This window comes from Ylistrum balloti, unplaced genomic scaffold (genome assembly GCF_031769215.1).
Source record: "Ylistrum balloti isolate Yb309-2 unplaced genomic scaffold, AGI_CSIRO_Ybal_v1 Utg369646, whole genome shotgun sequence".
Classification (NCBI taxonomy): domain Eukaryota; kingdom Metazoa; phylum Mollusca; class Bivalvia; order Pectinida; family Pectinidae; genus Ylistrum; species Ylistrum balloti.
The window spans coordinates 1,797,990-1,815,115 of record NW_026781904.1 but is presented as its reverse complement, the minus strand read 5'-3'; the positions used below and the strand labels follow the sequence as shown (position 1 = coordinate 1,815,115).

Below are 17,126 nucleotides of genomic sequence, written 5' to 3'. Positions count from 1 at the left end.
CATTACATGAACTACATATTGTTACAAGTGTATGTGACTTTGCCAATACTAAATAATCTAGCGTATTGTCCTATAAAAGTATATAAAATACACATGGTGATTGTATAAATATGGTAAATTGTAATGTAAAATAACATACTGATCCGGTTGTATGGTGAACTATAGTAAGCATTCACGGTGGCCGGTGAATTCGTCCATCTGAAACAGGTGTTAAAACTTTCATAAGTTACGAATAGGTTTTGATAGTTATTAAATCATAAGTAGGGCAATTTATGAACATAACAATGGTACAATGTCACAGATGAGGTTATCATGCTTCTGACATTTTCGTTTTAGTGTAATTTAGTAAAATACAAATTATTAATGAACAGTTAAAATGAAATATTCTTGCTTTATTGAATATTCCTGAAGTCATAGTCTTACGTTCCATGCATTAACAAAATAGTTTTTGCACAAACAGACGTGAATACAAAATCGTGGCAAATCACTTTCAATTATTTAAGCTGTAACAAAACAATGGGTGACAAATTGATGCCAGTCCAAACATATACGATGTAACGCGAAATCATTAATTTTCGTTTGGATTTTATTTTCGCTGATTTCATTGGTACTCTTTTTTCATGCAAGTGCCAACAAACTGATAAAATTAGCATGACTTAGTGAATGATGCGTATTCACAAATTCAAGTGTCATTGAAGTAATATTGCTTTTTGAAAAACCCACGAAAATTGAACCCACGAAAATATATCAACTTACAGCAATATCTTCCTATTTTACCAAACATATCTATTAATAAAAATGATTATATCTTTCCATCATATGAATTGTTGCTGCATGAAGTGAGAAATTACATCAAAAGTGAAACATACATATCCTTATTGACAGGTTTCCTCAGCTTGCCAAAATCACCAGTTATCCACAAGTTAAGTAACTTGAGGACATTTTCAAAGTACGTGTTTTCATTCATCGAATACTGAAAAGATTAAAATTGTTTTAGGACATATTTGGTATATTATGTAATTACAAAGACAAAATGGAACAAATGTGGTCTGAATAACATTGAAAATGATAAGTGAAACAAATTCAGAAACTCAAAGACCATTATGTAATGTCTATCAGAAATTATTGCTAGACCTCTCTCCTATTAAGGTAGTTAGAAAATCACATTTGCCTCGCTCCATCGTATTAAGAATAGTTATAGATCACCATATCCAGAAAAGGCGTGTCTGTATTGATAAGTTACAATGCTTTTGCCTGCTGGTCATTGCTTGTTTCTGCTATACCTGTTACTATATTTACTCAATCTTATTAGAGGAGGCTTTCCACTCAGTATAACAGAACACCTAATTGGATGGTGCTTAAAAAAATGTTGATAATGAAGTATTTTCTTGGTAAAATTTTTGTCAATATTGTCTATGGTTTTGTCACTTTCATATATATATATATATATATATATATATATATATATACTATATTAACATAACACGAAAGTAATCGATACATTAATGGTTTCGTTATTGTAATTAACATTTTTCGTTTGTGGTGCGTTAAGCTTTACATATCCTCACTACGGTGACTGATTTTTGCCATATCGATAATTTGGCTTTTCGACGCGAAATGACGAGAATCAAAAACATAAATTCTGTTTCCTCTCATAGGTTTAGCAATTTTCGTCTTTTCGGAGCGATAACACCGAAAGACGATGCTTTTGAACCTGAACAGACGAAAATTAAGATCGCTAATTCAATCTTTTCGCGAATTATTTATCGTTTTTTCAAGGCGTAAAAATGAAAATCAAGGTTTGTTATTTCTCGTCTTTTCGGGACCAAAAAAAAAAAACGAAAGAACGAGAATTTACAGATTTGATACTCGTCTTTTCGCAGCGGATTGACGAAATAACGAAATGGCAAAAATCAGCCACTATACCTCCTAGATTCAGATGTTACCACTTGATATAAGAGACTATTATTAATGCAGTATAGAACAGAAACTCTCCAAGAACCTTCAGCATAATGTATTAAAAGTGACGTAAAACGTCTACATGTGTAACAGTCCTTGAAAGCTGAAATCGAGTTTTTGAATTCCATTCTAAAGCTACTTAATATGCTCTATGACTAGGCGATTTCAGGGAATTGCATCTTTTTTCCACTTAGCCCAAGATAAAAATTTTAATTGAATTTGAAATTTCACAAATAGACTGATTATTCAGAATGAAATACCATATGTATATATCAGGTTAAAATAGTCGATAACTAGATGATAGGCATCCTCGGCAGATAGCAAAGGCAAATACCAACAGCTAAACATTAAAAAGATTTTTATGGATTTGTTTTTGTCTTTGTTGTTTTGTCCATAGGTTACCAATTAATAGTTTGGTATATTATTGTCCTATAGGCGAGGCTGATTTTTCAGTTTAACGTAAGTAAATTTACTTCTCATACTTACATTTTGATAGCGAGCATCAAGCGATGTATCGTTCAATATGAAGTCATCATATCCAATTTTTCTCTGCATATAATAAGCCTGCAATAGACATCATTCAATGAATATTGAATAATATCCTCCATTTTTATAAAGGGTGAAAAGCGAGTGGTGATATTTCACTATATTTTTTATTTTTTCAGAAAATAGAAATAAGTCAATATCACCAGTAAAAAATGTTAAACTTTCCTCAAATTACGTTCTGAAAAGATCCAACAATCTGCAACGTGAACAAACTACTAGACAAATATTGATTGCACCAATTGACATCTAATAACCTTCTTAACATACTCCCTGAAATGATGTCGACTTACAAATATCAGAATGACTGACAGAACATAGAGGATAATGTAAATTTACATCATATTTTTCTTATCTGAAGGACATACTTTTAAATATTGGGATTATCTACCTTTTCTCTTGCTAAAGTCTTAGTGTCGTCATCCATCCATGTTAGTTCCTCTAGTAACTCACCGAAGGCATTCTGTATACCGTCTATCATCAAATTTATCTGTAGAAAGATTACGATTATCACTGAAATGAAATATCCGGCCTTTTTTTGTTCCGTGTTGTTTTTTGGTATCTACTTAACTGACCAGTGTTCTGATAATTCGACATTGCGATACATCTACACTACTGTAATTCTCTAATTAAACATATCAAGTTAGATAGTAAAATCTCAATCACAATATACATAAACATCATCAATGGACAGTCCTAGATAGATGTCAGTTTGAATAAAGGACACAAAATGGATCTCACCATACTCGATATTATATGTAAATACGAACAAATGAATGAATACAGATTTAATAATTAACATGGTACAAATCCTAGTATTGTTTAATTATGGACCCGTACATCATTTTTAGCTTCTTCCACAAATTTCTCCTCGACGTATAATCGTCCAACAGCCGTGCCGAAATTACTGTTCACGTAGGATGTGCACTTCTGCCATCGAGGACGACTTCCAACACGTCCTGTAAGCACCTGGAAAAAGTCCATCCAAATAGCATTTAAAGAACAATCAATATAAAAAGTATGTAAACATTATCAAACTGGTTTGATTCTACAATTTGTTCGTGTAAAGAAGAGTATGAGTGTAACTGATGAATGCTCTCCGCAATTGGACACATATTTTAATCAAAGGGCAACAATTCTGTTATTAAGAAGTTGCATGTCTTGAATTTGATATACTGCAATTTCTCTTAATATGACCAATATATACACCAAGTTTCAATAATTCCTAAATTATTAAAAAAAAAAGAGAGTTGTGGTTCATGTACAGTGTATTTTGTCATATCGAGATCTATCTACCAATCAAGTTTCATGTTGATACCATTTATAGTTTTTGTTGTGATAGGCTCCGGACAACATTATGACGGACGGACGAACAAACGCACGGACGGACCATATGTTTACCCTTCGGCAGCATAAATTTTTTTATCGATTTAACTTTCAGCATCCATTTTTCTTTCATTAAAACTTTTAAAAAGCAATTCCTTTACAGTATAAGTTATCTTACCTACCTTGTTGTATTCAGTCATCATATTCTCATATCTGGACGGAAGGTTCGCAATCCTATTTTGCATAATACTCCATATAACATAGTTAGCAATTGTCCTGAAAAGGTAAATCATTAATATTCAAATATCTCATATCTTATTATAGCGAACAACTGTCATGGGTAGACTATCTTCAAGTTCTTATTGTGATATTCACCTTTATATATAAATATATATATATCTTTGATTACAAATATATATATATATATATATTTGTAATCAAAGATATTCTTGAATTTATACTATATATTCTAGGGAATATGTATCTATTCTTATAACTTTCTTGTCAGTATCTGATAACACTCTTTATAAATAACAAGTAAATTTCAAAATAAGTATCTTTATAAGATTGAACATACCTTTTCGAGAACTTTTCAAGAGTTGCAAAAAGTTTGCGAAAATATCGTGGTTCTTCAACAATGATTGGCTCATCGTCCTCGATATGCATATTTATTCGTTCCATTCCAAACACGTTATTGATGTATTCCTTCCATACAAACTTAAACTGTAACACAAATAGAGGCTATTTCAAAGATCTCGCTATGACGTCAACCCCCTTAACATAAAATCAAGAGGAATAGATTTGACATGTGGACCAAAACAAAAAAGATAAAACGTCACCAAGCAAATAATTGTAAGACTATTATTCACCACAGAAAAAAATCCATGTTTATGATGTGAATGCAATCAATAAAATTCACTTTGTAAACAAATATAAATGACAAGGAACTGTTTATATTAGAAAACATCAGACATTCACTTTTGTATACACACTTGTGTCCGAGTTTTACTTACTTTAGTCGGTTCAGGAAAATTGGTCTCGAGATCACCAACTCTGTATTTATTGTATAAATCCTCGCTATTTCGCCGCAGGCTTGATGGTATGGTCAACTGAAAAAAGGTCATCCGAACAGATCGGAGTGAGATGGAAATGCGATTTGAAAAGATCGAAGTGAAATCGTTTTGTATTTGAAAAGTTCGGAGAAAGTGCTAATACTTTTCTTTGATTCGGTATTGTTATCTAAAACGATCTGAGTTAGATAATATTGTTTTCTGTAAAGATCGGAGCTGGACAATATTCTTATATGTAGAGATGCTATTGTTATCTGTAAAGCAATATAATATTGTTATCTGTAAGGTTAGATAATATTGTTGTCTGTAAGGTAAGATCATATTGTTATCTGTAAAATGAGATAATATTGGTGTCTGTAAAGTTAGATCATATTGTTATCTGTAAAGTGAGATCATTTTGTTATTATAACGTTAGATAATATTTTATCAGTAAAGTGAGATCATTTTGTTATTAGTAACGTTAGATAATATTTGATCAGTAAAGTTAGATAATTTTGTTACGTACATTTGCAATAGCGATTTCTAATTCTATTTGATCATTAACGTCATCGTCGACAGTAGCGGGATCAGCTCCAAAATCGTGCAGCACTGACTTGATAAGGTTTTCGTACGCCACCAACTTCTCATCATTACGTCCTTTTAGATAGAAGTTACGCCCCGGCATGTTTAATCCAGGTTGGTCCATCTGTGTTTTATACACAATGAGTAAGTACATACTCGATACGCAAGGGTTACAATCACTTTCACCCCCTGCATTCCTGGAACATGTCCTGTCAAGGTTCCATGTGTCAACAAGACGAAAAAACAAGTTTGATTTCTTGATATACATCAAACGAATCTCGAGGTCGCATAACGGTATGTTGTAATGGTTTAGAAGTTGTCACTTCATTGTAATTATCAAAAGGAGAGTAACAGCATGTGATTAGTCAGGTTTTTCTACTGTAACATTACTTGTGCCGTCAATTTTACCATAACATCTTCCAGGGGTGCAGAGAGCGAAAGTGATCATAACCACTTGAGCACAGAGGATGAGAGTAGTAAGGATATACATGATATCAGAATAATTTTTATAGGATTTTGAAATTCTAAATTTCGGCCATATCAAAATGAAATTGCTGAACCTTTGTAACATATATTATACGCATCAATAGATCAAACATAAAAAACCCTTGCGATAAAATAGGGATAAAATTGAAACAAGATTTATCAATACATATTTGAACAGATAACAATAATTATGCGTTAAGGAAACCAAATACGCTACCTGGAACTATTTAATTGGTTTGACATATTAATGAGAATTCAAATATGAGTTATGCGGACGGGTTATTGCCCTTTCTTGTATCTCGTCCATTGGAGTTAAAAAAGATTAACACCATCAATATACTAGTACCGAAAAATGATACAAAATATTTCAATTTCTAAATATATTTTCATAATGGAATTAAACCTCACCAACATTAAGTAATAGAAAATATTGATTAAATATGTCTTGTTGTTGTTTGCTGAATAGTTATTAAATCTGATCTCCAATCATGCATTGTTCCTGTCAAAATCGGACAAGCGCGAAGATTTGAAAAAAGTTAAAATTGCTTAACAACAACGATTGGTAGTTTTATATTTACAAGCACATTTTATCGTTCACAAAGTTGTCCCAATTTAATGTCCAAAATCGCCTTCATTTCGAAAGAGTTCCTTATCGCGATAACTCATATTATGATTATTATATAATTTTACAATTTTACTAATTTTTTTTTCAATAACACAATTTTCGTTCCTTACAAATAAAACTCGGCCACTGGAGTTCTTGGAGTCAACTGATACGTAAAATCCTATCATCGGGTTGTTATAGTAACGCATCAGCTGACTCAAAAGGAGACTAAGGTCGAAGGATGCCTCATCCCAGTTCCCACCAGGTCGATCGCCAAGTACTGGCCAGCCCCCAAAGGTGTCAAGCAAATCTATAGCAACCGACAGGTTTCGGCTTTCAATGTTTGCTAAAAAGAAAAAAATGGTAAATTACATTATTTTGTTGAGCTGTTTTTCACTGAGTTTTCAAAAAAGTCAAAATATTATCTAACTAGAATTAATTTTACCGTATGATCATTATGTATTATGTATGTCAATTCTTATATCACAAACAAAATAAAATTTGATTACTCAGTAATCAAACATATGACGTGAAAATAAAGTATTTAAATGCTAAAAACGTATACAATTATTAGAGAGATACATACTGTGTAAATTCTAATTCATCGTAATATACTCATTAGAAAACTGCCCATCAGAGACGCAAAGTATAGCAGAGTTTAGACAAAATGAAAGTCAGTAAATAAACAGCATACTCATGTTGATGCAAGACTTGTACATTCTTTTAGCATATTGTACTGCCATTGGTTCGTCAGGTTTGGATTCTTCTTCGAGCAAATCTGCGTAAAAATGAAAGTATTTAGTGAAAGACGTTTAATTATATTATATAATGTAGAATGGCAATTAAATGAAACATTCGTCCACAACTTAAATTTTGTCATATAAAAACGCCCATTATCATCGCATGTTTAATTAGACATTAATAGCAGATAACTTATTAATTCGTTATTTCGCAACTACTGGTTCAGCAATTAATATTCCATCATATAATCCTAGTAAAACGAAAACTTTTCGGAATGGAAGTGAAATATAGCAATATATGACTATGTGCACAAATAACGCTAACCAAATTTTTTTGTTTTTCTTGGGATTTTTTGTTCGGACGTTCGGACGTTCGTCCTTCCGTTTGTCAATATTTTATCCGGAGCATATAGCAAAAACTATAAGAGGTATCAATATGAAATTTCATAGGAAGATAGATCTCGATAAGGAGCAGTGTAGTGAACAAGAACCACATTCCTCTTTTGCATGATTTAGGAATTATTGAAACTTAGTGTATACATTGGTTACATCAAGAGAAGGTGTAGCATACCGAATTCAGGGCCTGCAACTTCTTAATTACAGAATTATTGCCCTTTTATTAAATTTTGTGCCAATGACGCCGTTTTCGGCGAGCATTCAGCAGTTTCACTGACACCCTTGTTTTGTTTTTTTTTAATTTGAGGATGACTAAACATTGACATTGATACTAACATTTAGGCCCACGACATGACATAAACTGTTACAACATTCGGATATAATAGATGTGCCAGTAACGTGTTAATGATACTGAGCATCTTAAATCTAAATATGTCCTTAATACTAATATATGAGTGGAAAAAACCTTGAAATAACAAGAACAATTATTTTGGATTTTAAAAAAATCAGATTTCATCATGACAATAAAATGACAAAAAACTTACATTTTAGTGTGACGTGGACTTCCTCCCTGAGAACACTGAACCTTGCTAGATATGCCCGGTGTTCGGGGATCACATGTGTTTTCCTCCAATTACCACAGGCGAAGTTGTAGAAGTTGTCACATGGATCTACACTGAAGTCGATACCATTATAAACTGATGCAGCTGTTACGAGAGACATCATATCGTATTATTTAAAAACAAACGCATATTGTCTGTCTATTAATTATATGTGTGTATATCTATGTGTTTTCAAGTGTCAAAAATACTGCAAAACTACCGAAATATTTTACATGAAAATATTTTTACACGAAAACGTGAAATCCTACAGTGTGCGAGTACGTAAAGTACGAGAAACACTAATGCATTCATGCAACGTTCGGTATCAATCCTAAATTCTATTTTAAATCAATCTTACATATGAGATACAGCTTTACAAAATCGGAAAGGAAATGGCAATATCAATTTAAAGATTTAATGAAGACAAGTGACTATATACCAATACATTATTTAGTGCTTTATATTTGATATAACATCCAGCATATAAAGACATTTGTACCTTGCTGAAACAATGGTTACATCTTAATTTATAACTCTTGGTAGTGCCGTTAGCTGAGTTGAGTTGAGTCGATTTGAGTTGAGAGGCGGATAAGTGAATCTGTCGTTCCCGCTGTTAGTTTGATCCGTTGTCTCCGTGTAACGCGGATCTCACTTTGAGAACGTTACATGACATGAATTGACCTAGTTTTACATGCTAGATGACGGAATGTTGTCGATAGAACAGAAAACGTTTTCCTTTCTGGATTGTGTATTATACTGTTGCAATGGAATCCTTATAAATTTTACTTTGTTCCTTCTTTGAACTAGTTTTATTGCCTTTGGTTAAAATTGCTATTCTGTAGTCATGCAGATGATATATATACAAGTTGTACTGTGTGTAAATACCATTATCAGAGTTAAGGGATGGTGACAATGATATACACTAACTTACCTGCTTGGACGCAACCAGGAGCCGTGCAAAGATCATCTGAAAACAAATTTATAGATATTTGAAAAAGCTTTAAACAATTCCACAATGTTTCGCTGCTCTATGTTCCAAACGGTCAATAGTTGCATAAAGAAATCAATAATTGTACTTATAACAAGTAAAATTATAAACAGAAAGTCTACAGAATAACATAAACCCTGGTTAATCTGTGCATATTATAACTGAATTCCAATAATACGTTATCAGCTTATAATTAAAACTGTTTTACATATTGAATTGTATATATATAAAAAAAACAGTTAAGAAATACTTTCAGCATATCAGGTTTGACTTATTAAGTATTTGTGAAATATGTGTTTTAGCAATCTTCAAATTAAATCATCTGTAACTCTGCCATGAAGTTTAGAATTCTGAAGGTTGGCCCATGGACATCTGTAGATATCACAAATATGAACATGTTTTATTCAACAAAAACACTTAAGCAAAATTTCCTATCAAAAGACAGTCAATCTAGGGGTTCTAACATCTGGATTCCACAGTGGTCTTGACTTCTAGACCTTGACAGTTTTAGAGCAAATTTCACATTCTTCAACAAGATAGTAATTGCTACTACATCAACACAATGTGTCTTCTTTCACAACAAAAATAAACAAATGCAGAAGCCAGAATTAGTTTTCCTTTCCTCTCGTGTCGAATTTCTCGTGTTTCTATTTTCTTTCCAGCCTTCCTAATCAACGGGAAAATCACTCAAGAGTAGTTGATGGTGAGGAATCGTTCTCCGTATCGCATATAAAGTCTCAAATACCGTAATACCCAGACAATGAATTCCAAGATGCCTCCTCTAACATATGAACCTCAAGTTTACTACTTTATTTCTTCTTGGTGTATCTGCTGTTATCCAAGGTATAAAATTCTTTGATTTATCCGAAAAAGAAAACGATGTTGCCGTTTTTTTAATTCTTAAACATTAAGGCACGCATATCTAAACTCGCGGATTACATCTTCCTGTTTTTTTATACCTCACACAGTCATGGACTAAAAGAATCAAAGGGTACTATTCGTAAAATGGCAGAGGTTCCCTTTACGTAACGTTACAAGGCACGCCCCTAACATTTTTTCAGTAATAGCCAATTTCTCTTTCTGACCGAACAAGTCTCGACTACAAAGATGTAGAAGTATATTTATTTGAGGGCATATATCTGTTGATATTTCGTGAATTTTCCGTATATGTCAAATACTTTTAGTAAAATCGCTGTGTAGTTGAAGACAATGTAAGTATTATTAAATATTGTTATATATGATTCGTAATACATGTTTTACAGTGAAATATAGAGAAATATTTTACTGATAAAATTATCATTTTCCACATGTGAAAATTAACACATTTTTGTTTTTTTTTCACTGATGAAAAATAACATTTTTGTAGAGTTACACCAATGAAAAGACTGAACACAAATCATCTTATAAAATTGACAAAGCATAAAGCCATGTAAAAACACACACAAAATCAGAAACCTGAATGGGTCGTTAACTGGTAACACGACCTTCAATATAATTCTAAACCTTCAATTTGATGAAAGTCAGCAAACAAGTGCTGCTCACTCGTAAAAGATACTGAATATTAGACATACTTGTGAAATATATTTACTATTACTGAAGACACTATCAAGTATTCTCTATACTTAGTATCTATAGCCTAGTTTTTTTTCAACAAAGTTTTATATCCATTATATACTGAAATGACTAAATAAAATGTCGTTCAGTATTTACTAGTAGTGTTTTTCTCTTTCTTTCCAGACAGTTTTTCATGTCATATATACCTGTAGCCAAACTTTCAGACCACTATAACGGTCTGACATAATTCCAAAATATCACATTTTTGAGAAAAGGCAAGCAAAATAAAAGAACATATCAATTTGCTGATGATGTAATAACGATATATTGTCCAGGCGGAAAACGTGCAATCGTTGGATTTGTTGTAAAGCAAATTTAGTAACTTTGAGAACAGAAACAGAAATATTTATGAATAGATGTTGCATTTTTCTTTTGTTACAATTATACAACATCTACAAGCATATTATATGATTTACGTTATTAAAAACTATTACGTAATATTTACATGTTGGGACTAGTTAATATATTATATATCCAGCACTGACAAATTACAAACAATTTTTGTTCAATATTCACGTTTATTTCACGTATAGAATCAATTGTGTAAACTTCTCTTTGTCATCAAAAACATCGAATAAATTAATTTTACTCGACACGGAATTTCAAAAAAAAAAAAAAAAAGAAAAGAAAAAAAAGGCGTCAAGGTCATAGTTTAAAAGATGAACAAGTCGTTACAGGTTTAACACTAAGCCAATCTTACCTTCCGGTTGTTTGTTCCAGACTGTTCCCATGGCGAGCAGAATAACCAGAACCACCAAGACAAGTAATGCTAGCAGTACTAACACCAGCAAGACTTTCTCAAGTAGAGTCCGACTCCTCCACCACCCACTCTCCGACCTGTTCGAAAGGATATTTACATGATAAGATTATTCTAATCTGGATAATTTTATAACATTTATCTAATAAAATGAATAACTCTTTATATGAATGTCTCCCAGCCGGATCCGACAATAAACAAATAAATATGAACCAATAACAGGGAATTAAACAAAAGGTATTGTTTAAATACACAGACAAATCCAGCGATAGCATTTGCCTTTCCGATCAACAATGAAAACTATGATTAAATATACCTTGATATTTTAAAACTTCAACTTCGAATTCTATTTCATACGAGACGCGAAATTAGTCAGAATAAATATGTAAGCAGAATTTAGAATACCGATATCAAGCAAAGTGATTGATAGTGACCACTTAACAGTAAATAAACGTCCATTTGTCAGATAATGATATCTGGGCATTTCTGATCGAAAGAGCCCACATCTATTTATTTAGACGGCTGAAGTGTACGATTCTAACGACGATTAAAGCGAACACAAAACATTTACCTCTGACAGACAACTATAGGATAGATATAAATTTACCGGGAAGTGTCAAAAAGAATAGTCAACTTAAGTTCATTTTACAGCTTCTGGTTGATAGACGTCGGCTTTATCATATTTCATTATATTTTAGAACTTCGATTTAAAAAAGAAAGTATTTATTTTAATCTAGCTAATTTAGATATTTCGTATTTTAGAAATTAAATCTGCGCAACTCTAAACTAATTGAAAGTTCATGTCTGGGTGTAAGTGCCATTGATTAATGGATCTCTATATTTACAGAATGGGCAATTAAACTTGGAAGGCTGACCATCTGCGTTATCGTAAGTACCAAAATAAAAACATGAATGGAGTATAAGGCTTCTGTTTTCCTCGACATTCGCCAACACATTTGTTGAGATATGTCAAGATAGTATAAATATCTTTTCGTTCTTCCCACATTTTCTGAAAAATGTTTCAAACAATTTTTTAAAGTAATGTGTTTTCCTCAAGGTTTTTCAATAAAGCATATAGATATAATGTAATACATCTGTTCACAATAACCCATTCACACAAATATACATGTATGCCTTTTGATGGGGGTTGTGAATTTTTAACCATCATTATCAACATAGTTGAATACCTCTTATAAGCGTCCGTTACAAATTAAATTCTCAACACGGTTCCAAAAAACATCAAGAAAATACCACCATGTCATCATAATCATAATCCATACTCGAATTCCATAAAACTCAAAATATGAACAAAAGAAAAATTTACATGGAGACTCCTGGAAACGTACAAGGAGTGTAAGACCAGGTATTCAGGAAGAGTAAGCGTCTTCTGCTTCATCGACAACACTTGTCATGTTAACCTTGGTCAAAGTAATGTCACGTTCTCAAATGAGAACAAGGTATAAAACAACTATATATATATATATTGTGGTATATGTTACTATCATATATATGTGTTGATGGTACAGATATATTTACATATCATGATCACGAAACAAACCCTTACGTTGATATACATGGTGTAATAGATATTCATCTAATCTTTTCATATTACACGTAGCTGTAAACCTATATCCTCCTATTTAGGGCGCTCATCTCCACGCATGTGTTACTCTGCACGCCATGATATGTAATATTACTCCCCGAACTGTTACCGTACTTATCCTCTTGTAAGAACACCCCTTGCATAATATCATACTGCCATCTCCTACCTTAGGGATATGGTATCGTTACAGTTCACAGTCAATAGATTATCATAATCCCGTTATCTTTATCAACTTACAGAAAGGTTTAAGAACACAATATTGGAAACGTAAGATATTAGAAAAACGGATTGAAATCTATAAAGCGTTTCGTTGTCTACAAACATCAAACAAATTCCAGAGACCCGAAATAAAATGTCACAATATACTGAATGATCACATTACAAATAGATGAATTATTCTCCCATAAAAACACTCGGTTAATCATTTCTACTTAACACAGTGTGTGTATCAGTATGACAAAGGGGCCCGACACCAGAACAAGATGTTCCGACTAAGATTGCGTGAAGACATTCACGATAACGTTAAATTAGGCAAGGTGCTAGTTACTGTGTAGTGGGGAGCCTCCCTGGAGATGTTACACATCAGTAATGTATCGCTGTGTATTTAGACGAATGGTTGTACGCACTCGCTCTATATTAACAGTCTTTTCTGAATAACACAAAACAGAACTGTTATTACTGACAATTGCTACTAATATCTATAATACTTGACAAAACTATGATATATATTAACTGAAATAATCAATCAGAGGTACAAAAAAAACCACCATAAATACGTCTTTAGCAGGTTACATTTGGAAATGAACAACACATAACTGGGAATGATGACAAACAATGACCAGAACGGAGGAGACACATCAGCCAAAAATCCCCACTTATTTCAGAGTTACAGCATCTCTCTTTCAGAAACCCAGACGTTCCGATCAGATGTTGCCGGCAACACTAGTGGTACCGTTGTACTAGGAGAGTGAAAGCTACCACCGATCAAAGACATTATTTATAAAAATATATCTTAATGACAAAAATATATATAGAAGCAACTGTTCTATTTTATCAAAGGGATCATGTGTACAACTTTATCAACTGTACAACTTTATCAACTTTACAACGTTATCAACGTTACCATTTTATCGATTGTCCAATTTTATTAAGTATTCCACTCTGTCGTGTGTACTACTATACCTACTGTACAACCTTATCAACTTTAGAATTGAGTGAGTTGTACCATGTCATCAATTGTATCAAGTGTACCACTTAACCAACTTTAGAACTTTATCAACTTTACCACTTCATACTCAGCCAAACATTATCAAGTGTACCACTTAGCCATGTGTACTACTATATCATCTGTACAACTTTTTAAAAAGTGAACAACTTTATCAACTATGCAACTTTATCAACTGAATAACTTTATCAATTGTACAACTTTATCAATTGTACAACTTTATTGATTGTACCACTTTATCAAGTGTACCATTTTATCAACTGTCTTGTCACGTGATCAGTTGCGCCACTTTATACTTCGGAAACCGTTCCACTTTATAAATATTCAGCTTCCTTAGCAGTAGATACTTAAATGTAAGATTAATAAAACAACGGTTTGAGGATGAATCCAGGTTGGTTCTATATATTTTGGGATTTTTTTACCTGTCATATCATGATATTAACATGCTTACTGTATCTAGAAATAACCGAGCGGATCAATAGTTTTTTTTGGTTTTTTTTTTCTTTTTTCTTTTCTTTTTTATTTAATTTTTTTATCTGTTTTTTTTTTTAAATTATTATTAACGGGACATATACAGCTTTAATATTTAATAAATTTATAGATACTCAGCTTGTGTCTCTATCTTAGAACGTATTATTATTTAATTTATCAAAGAGGTCATTTTTCAGCCCAATTCAGTCTTGGTTGATGCCATTGTCATCAGGGTCTATTCAGCCTTATCTAGGTGCCAGTTGTCCGTATGATTGGGACTTGATAATAGTGTTACATGTGCCACATGTCCTTATTATTGGGACTGACGTCACTGGTACAGGTGCCACTTGTCCTGATTGTTAGGACTCGATGTCTCTGTTACAGGTGCCACTTGTCCTGATTGTTAGGACTCGATGTCTCTGTTACAGGTGCCACTTGTCCTGATTATTAGGGTGCCACTTGTCCTGATTGTCTCTGTTACAGGTGCCACTTGTCCTGATTGTTAGGACTCGATGTCTCTGTTACAGGTGCCACTTGTCCTGATTGTTAGGACTCGATGTCTCTGTTACAGGTGCCACTTGTCCTGATTGTTAGGACTCGATGTCTCTGTTACAGGTGCCACTTGTCTTGATAATTGGGTACTCCATGGCGTGAGGACGTACCATCACAATATCTCCGTGTCGGTGCACGTGTGCTGTGACAGACACGTGCTTTGTAACATAACATAAATACGGGAGCACATGGTAACATGCTCATCCATTAGGTATCACTGGTCTATTTTTTTTACTCCTGGTCGCCCTGGCAGAGCTTGTTGATGTACTTCAAGACACTTCATCTGTAGTCATGTGTTTACCATTACATGCGCGTGCTCGTTATGTTTACGTCAATATGTACTTAAAGTTAGAAAGTAAATAATATACTCAATGTAATGTACTCGTACTATAGTTAAAATTAATCATCATAGCATATACTCAATAGAGTGTACTCGTTGTGTAGTAAAAAATGAATATCATATTTTATACTCAATACAGTGTACTCGTGGTGTAATAAAGGTTTCAATCCGAAAATATACATAGTATAATGTATTATTTTTTGCATCGTGTACCTCTTCCAAAGAGAATATAATTTCAATGTAAAATTGAAAACCATTAATACCAAAAACTAAAAAATCCTAGTTACAGAAATGGTTACCAAGCAATGGTTACCAAGCAATGGTTACAAGCAAGTTGGAAAAGAGATAGTAGTAGCGGTCGTGGCTGTAGACCGGTGTAGAATCGGTCTGACAGTGTGATATGAATTAGGCTAGCAGTTTTGCGCATACCACACAAAGATCAAGGGTAAAAACGATTGGTAAAATGGGTATGTAATAGGACAGCAGTGGTAGAGAATGACAATAATGTGAATGGAGACGTACGTAACCCGAGCGCCATCGTCTGCCCGAATCTGAAGTACCTACTATCACCAGGGAACAAAGGATTCGTTGTGATGGTAGACGTCAATTAGACCGTGAAATGAATGCAAGATGATGAAACTACACAATAGGGAAACTACGGGTCATTATTTAACAGCAGAAAAGTCATTTGTCTGATGAAAACGACACTGTAGTCATCGAAACGTCACACTCTAATTTTCTACTGGTTGTGTTATGCGAGCTTCTTTTCTACTGACATTACCAATCTGAAGAAAATGTTCTTCCAAAATACTGAATTTAACAGCCACCTGTCTTAGATTATGTTTTCCTCTAAATCAGGGCTTAAAAGTTGTTCTCTCACCAATATTTTCTTAACGACGAACTAATCGAGCGCGACATTTCATTCAGTATCAGATCGGTGACTATGTAAAGTTGGTAACAGTGAGTCAGAACATGGTAAACTTTACATTATCCAAACGACGTACTGGCTAGAATACATTTTCCAATTACAAGACTGTACCTGTAGGGCGTGTTAGCAATTAGCAATGAAAAGAGTCCACTACAACAATAAAAATAGTGCAGTCTTTGATTAAATTACCAAGACTTATTCTAATTATGTTTTCGGTTTATAGCTAAAAAGCGGGAATGTACTCTTGGCATAAACCGTTATATCTAAGGAATACCATTTTTTTTTTTGCTCGTTGTATTTTTGTTCTTTTGTTTTGTTGTTGTTTGTTTAGGGGTTTGTGTATGTGTGTATGGGTGTGTGT

General features: G+C 33.1%; 1 protein-coding gene across 1 annotated transcript in view; it reads right to left on the bottom strand.

Moving 5' to 3' along the window:
• LOC132555273 (neprilysin-like) overlaps positions 1 to 17,126 on the bottom strand; it is a 32,052-nt gene that overhangs the window by 6,725 nt on the left and 8,201 nt on the right. Inside the window, exons 2-15 of the mRNA XM_060219630.1 lie at positions 11,590 to 11,726; positions 9,219 to 9,254; positions 8,231 to 8,392; positions 7,244 to 7,327; positions 6,681 to 6,895; positions 5,404 to 5,583; positions 4,842 to 4,937; positions 4,406 to 4,551; positions 4,011 to 4,104; positions 3,343 to 3,471; positions 2,894 to 2,992; positions 2,446 to 2,523; positions 870 to 973; positions 140 to 198 (exon numbers count right to left, since the gene is read on the bottom strand). Coding sequence (XP_060075613.1) covers positions 140 to 198; positions 870 to 973; positions 2,446 to 2,523; positions 2,894 to 2,992; positions 3,343 to 3,471; positions 4,011 to 4,104; positions 4,406 to 4,551; positions 4,842 to 4,937; positions 5,404 to 5,583; positions 6,681 to 6,895; positions 7,244 to 7,327; positions 8,231 to 8,392; positions 9,219 to 9,254; positions 11,590 to 11,726 — 1,619 coding nt within the window. The remainder of the gene's footprint in view (positions 1 to 139; positions 199 to 869; positions 974 to 2,445; positions 2,524 to 2,893; positions 2,993 to 3,342; positions 3,472 to 4,010; positions 4,105 to 4,405; positions 4,552 to 4,841; positions 4,938 to 5,403; positions 5,584 to 6,680; positions 6,896 to 7,243; positions 7,328 to 8,230; positions 8,393 to 9,218; positions 9,255 to 11,589; positions 11,727 to 17,126) is intronic.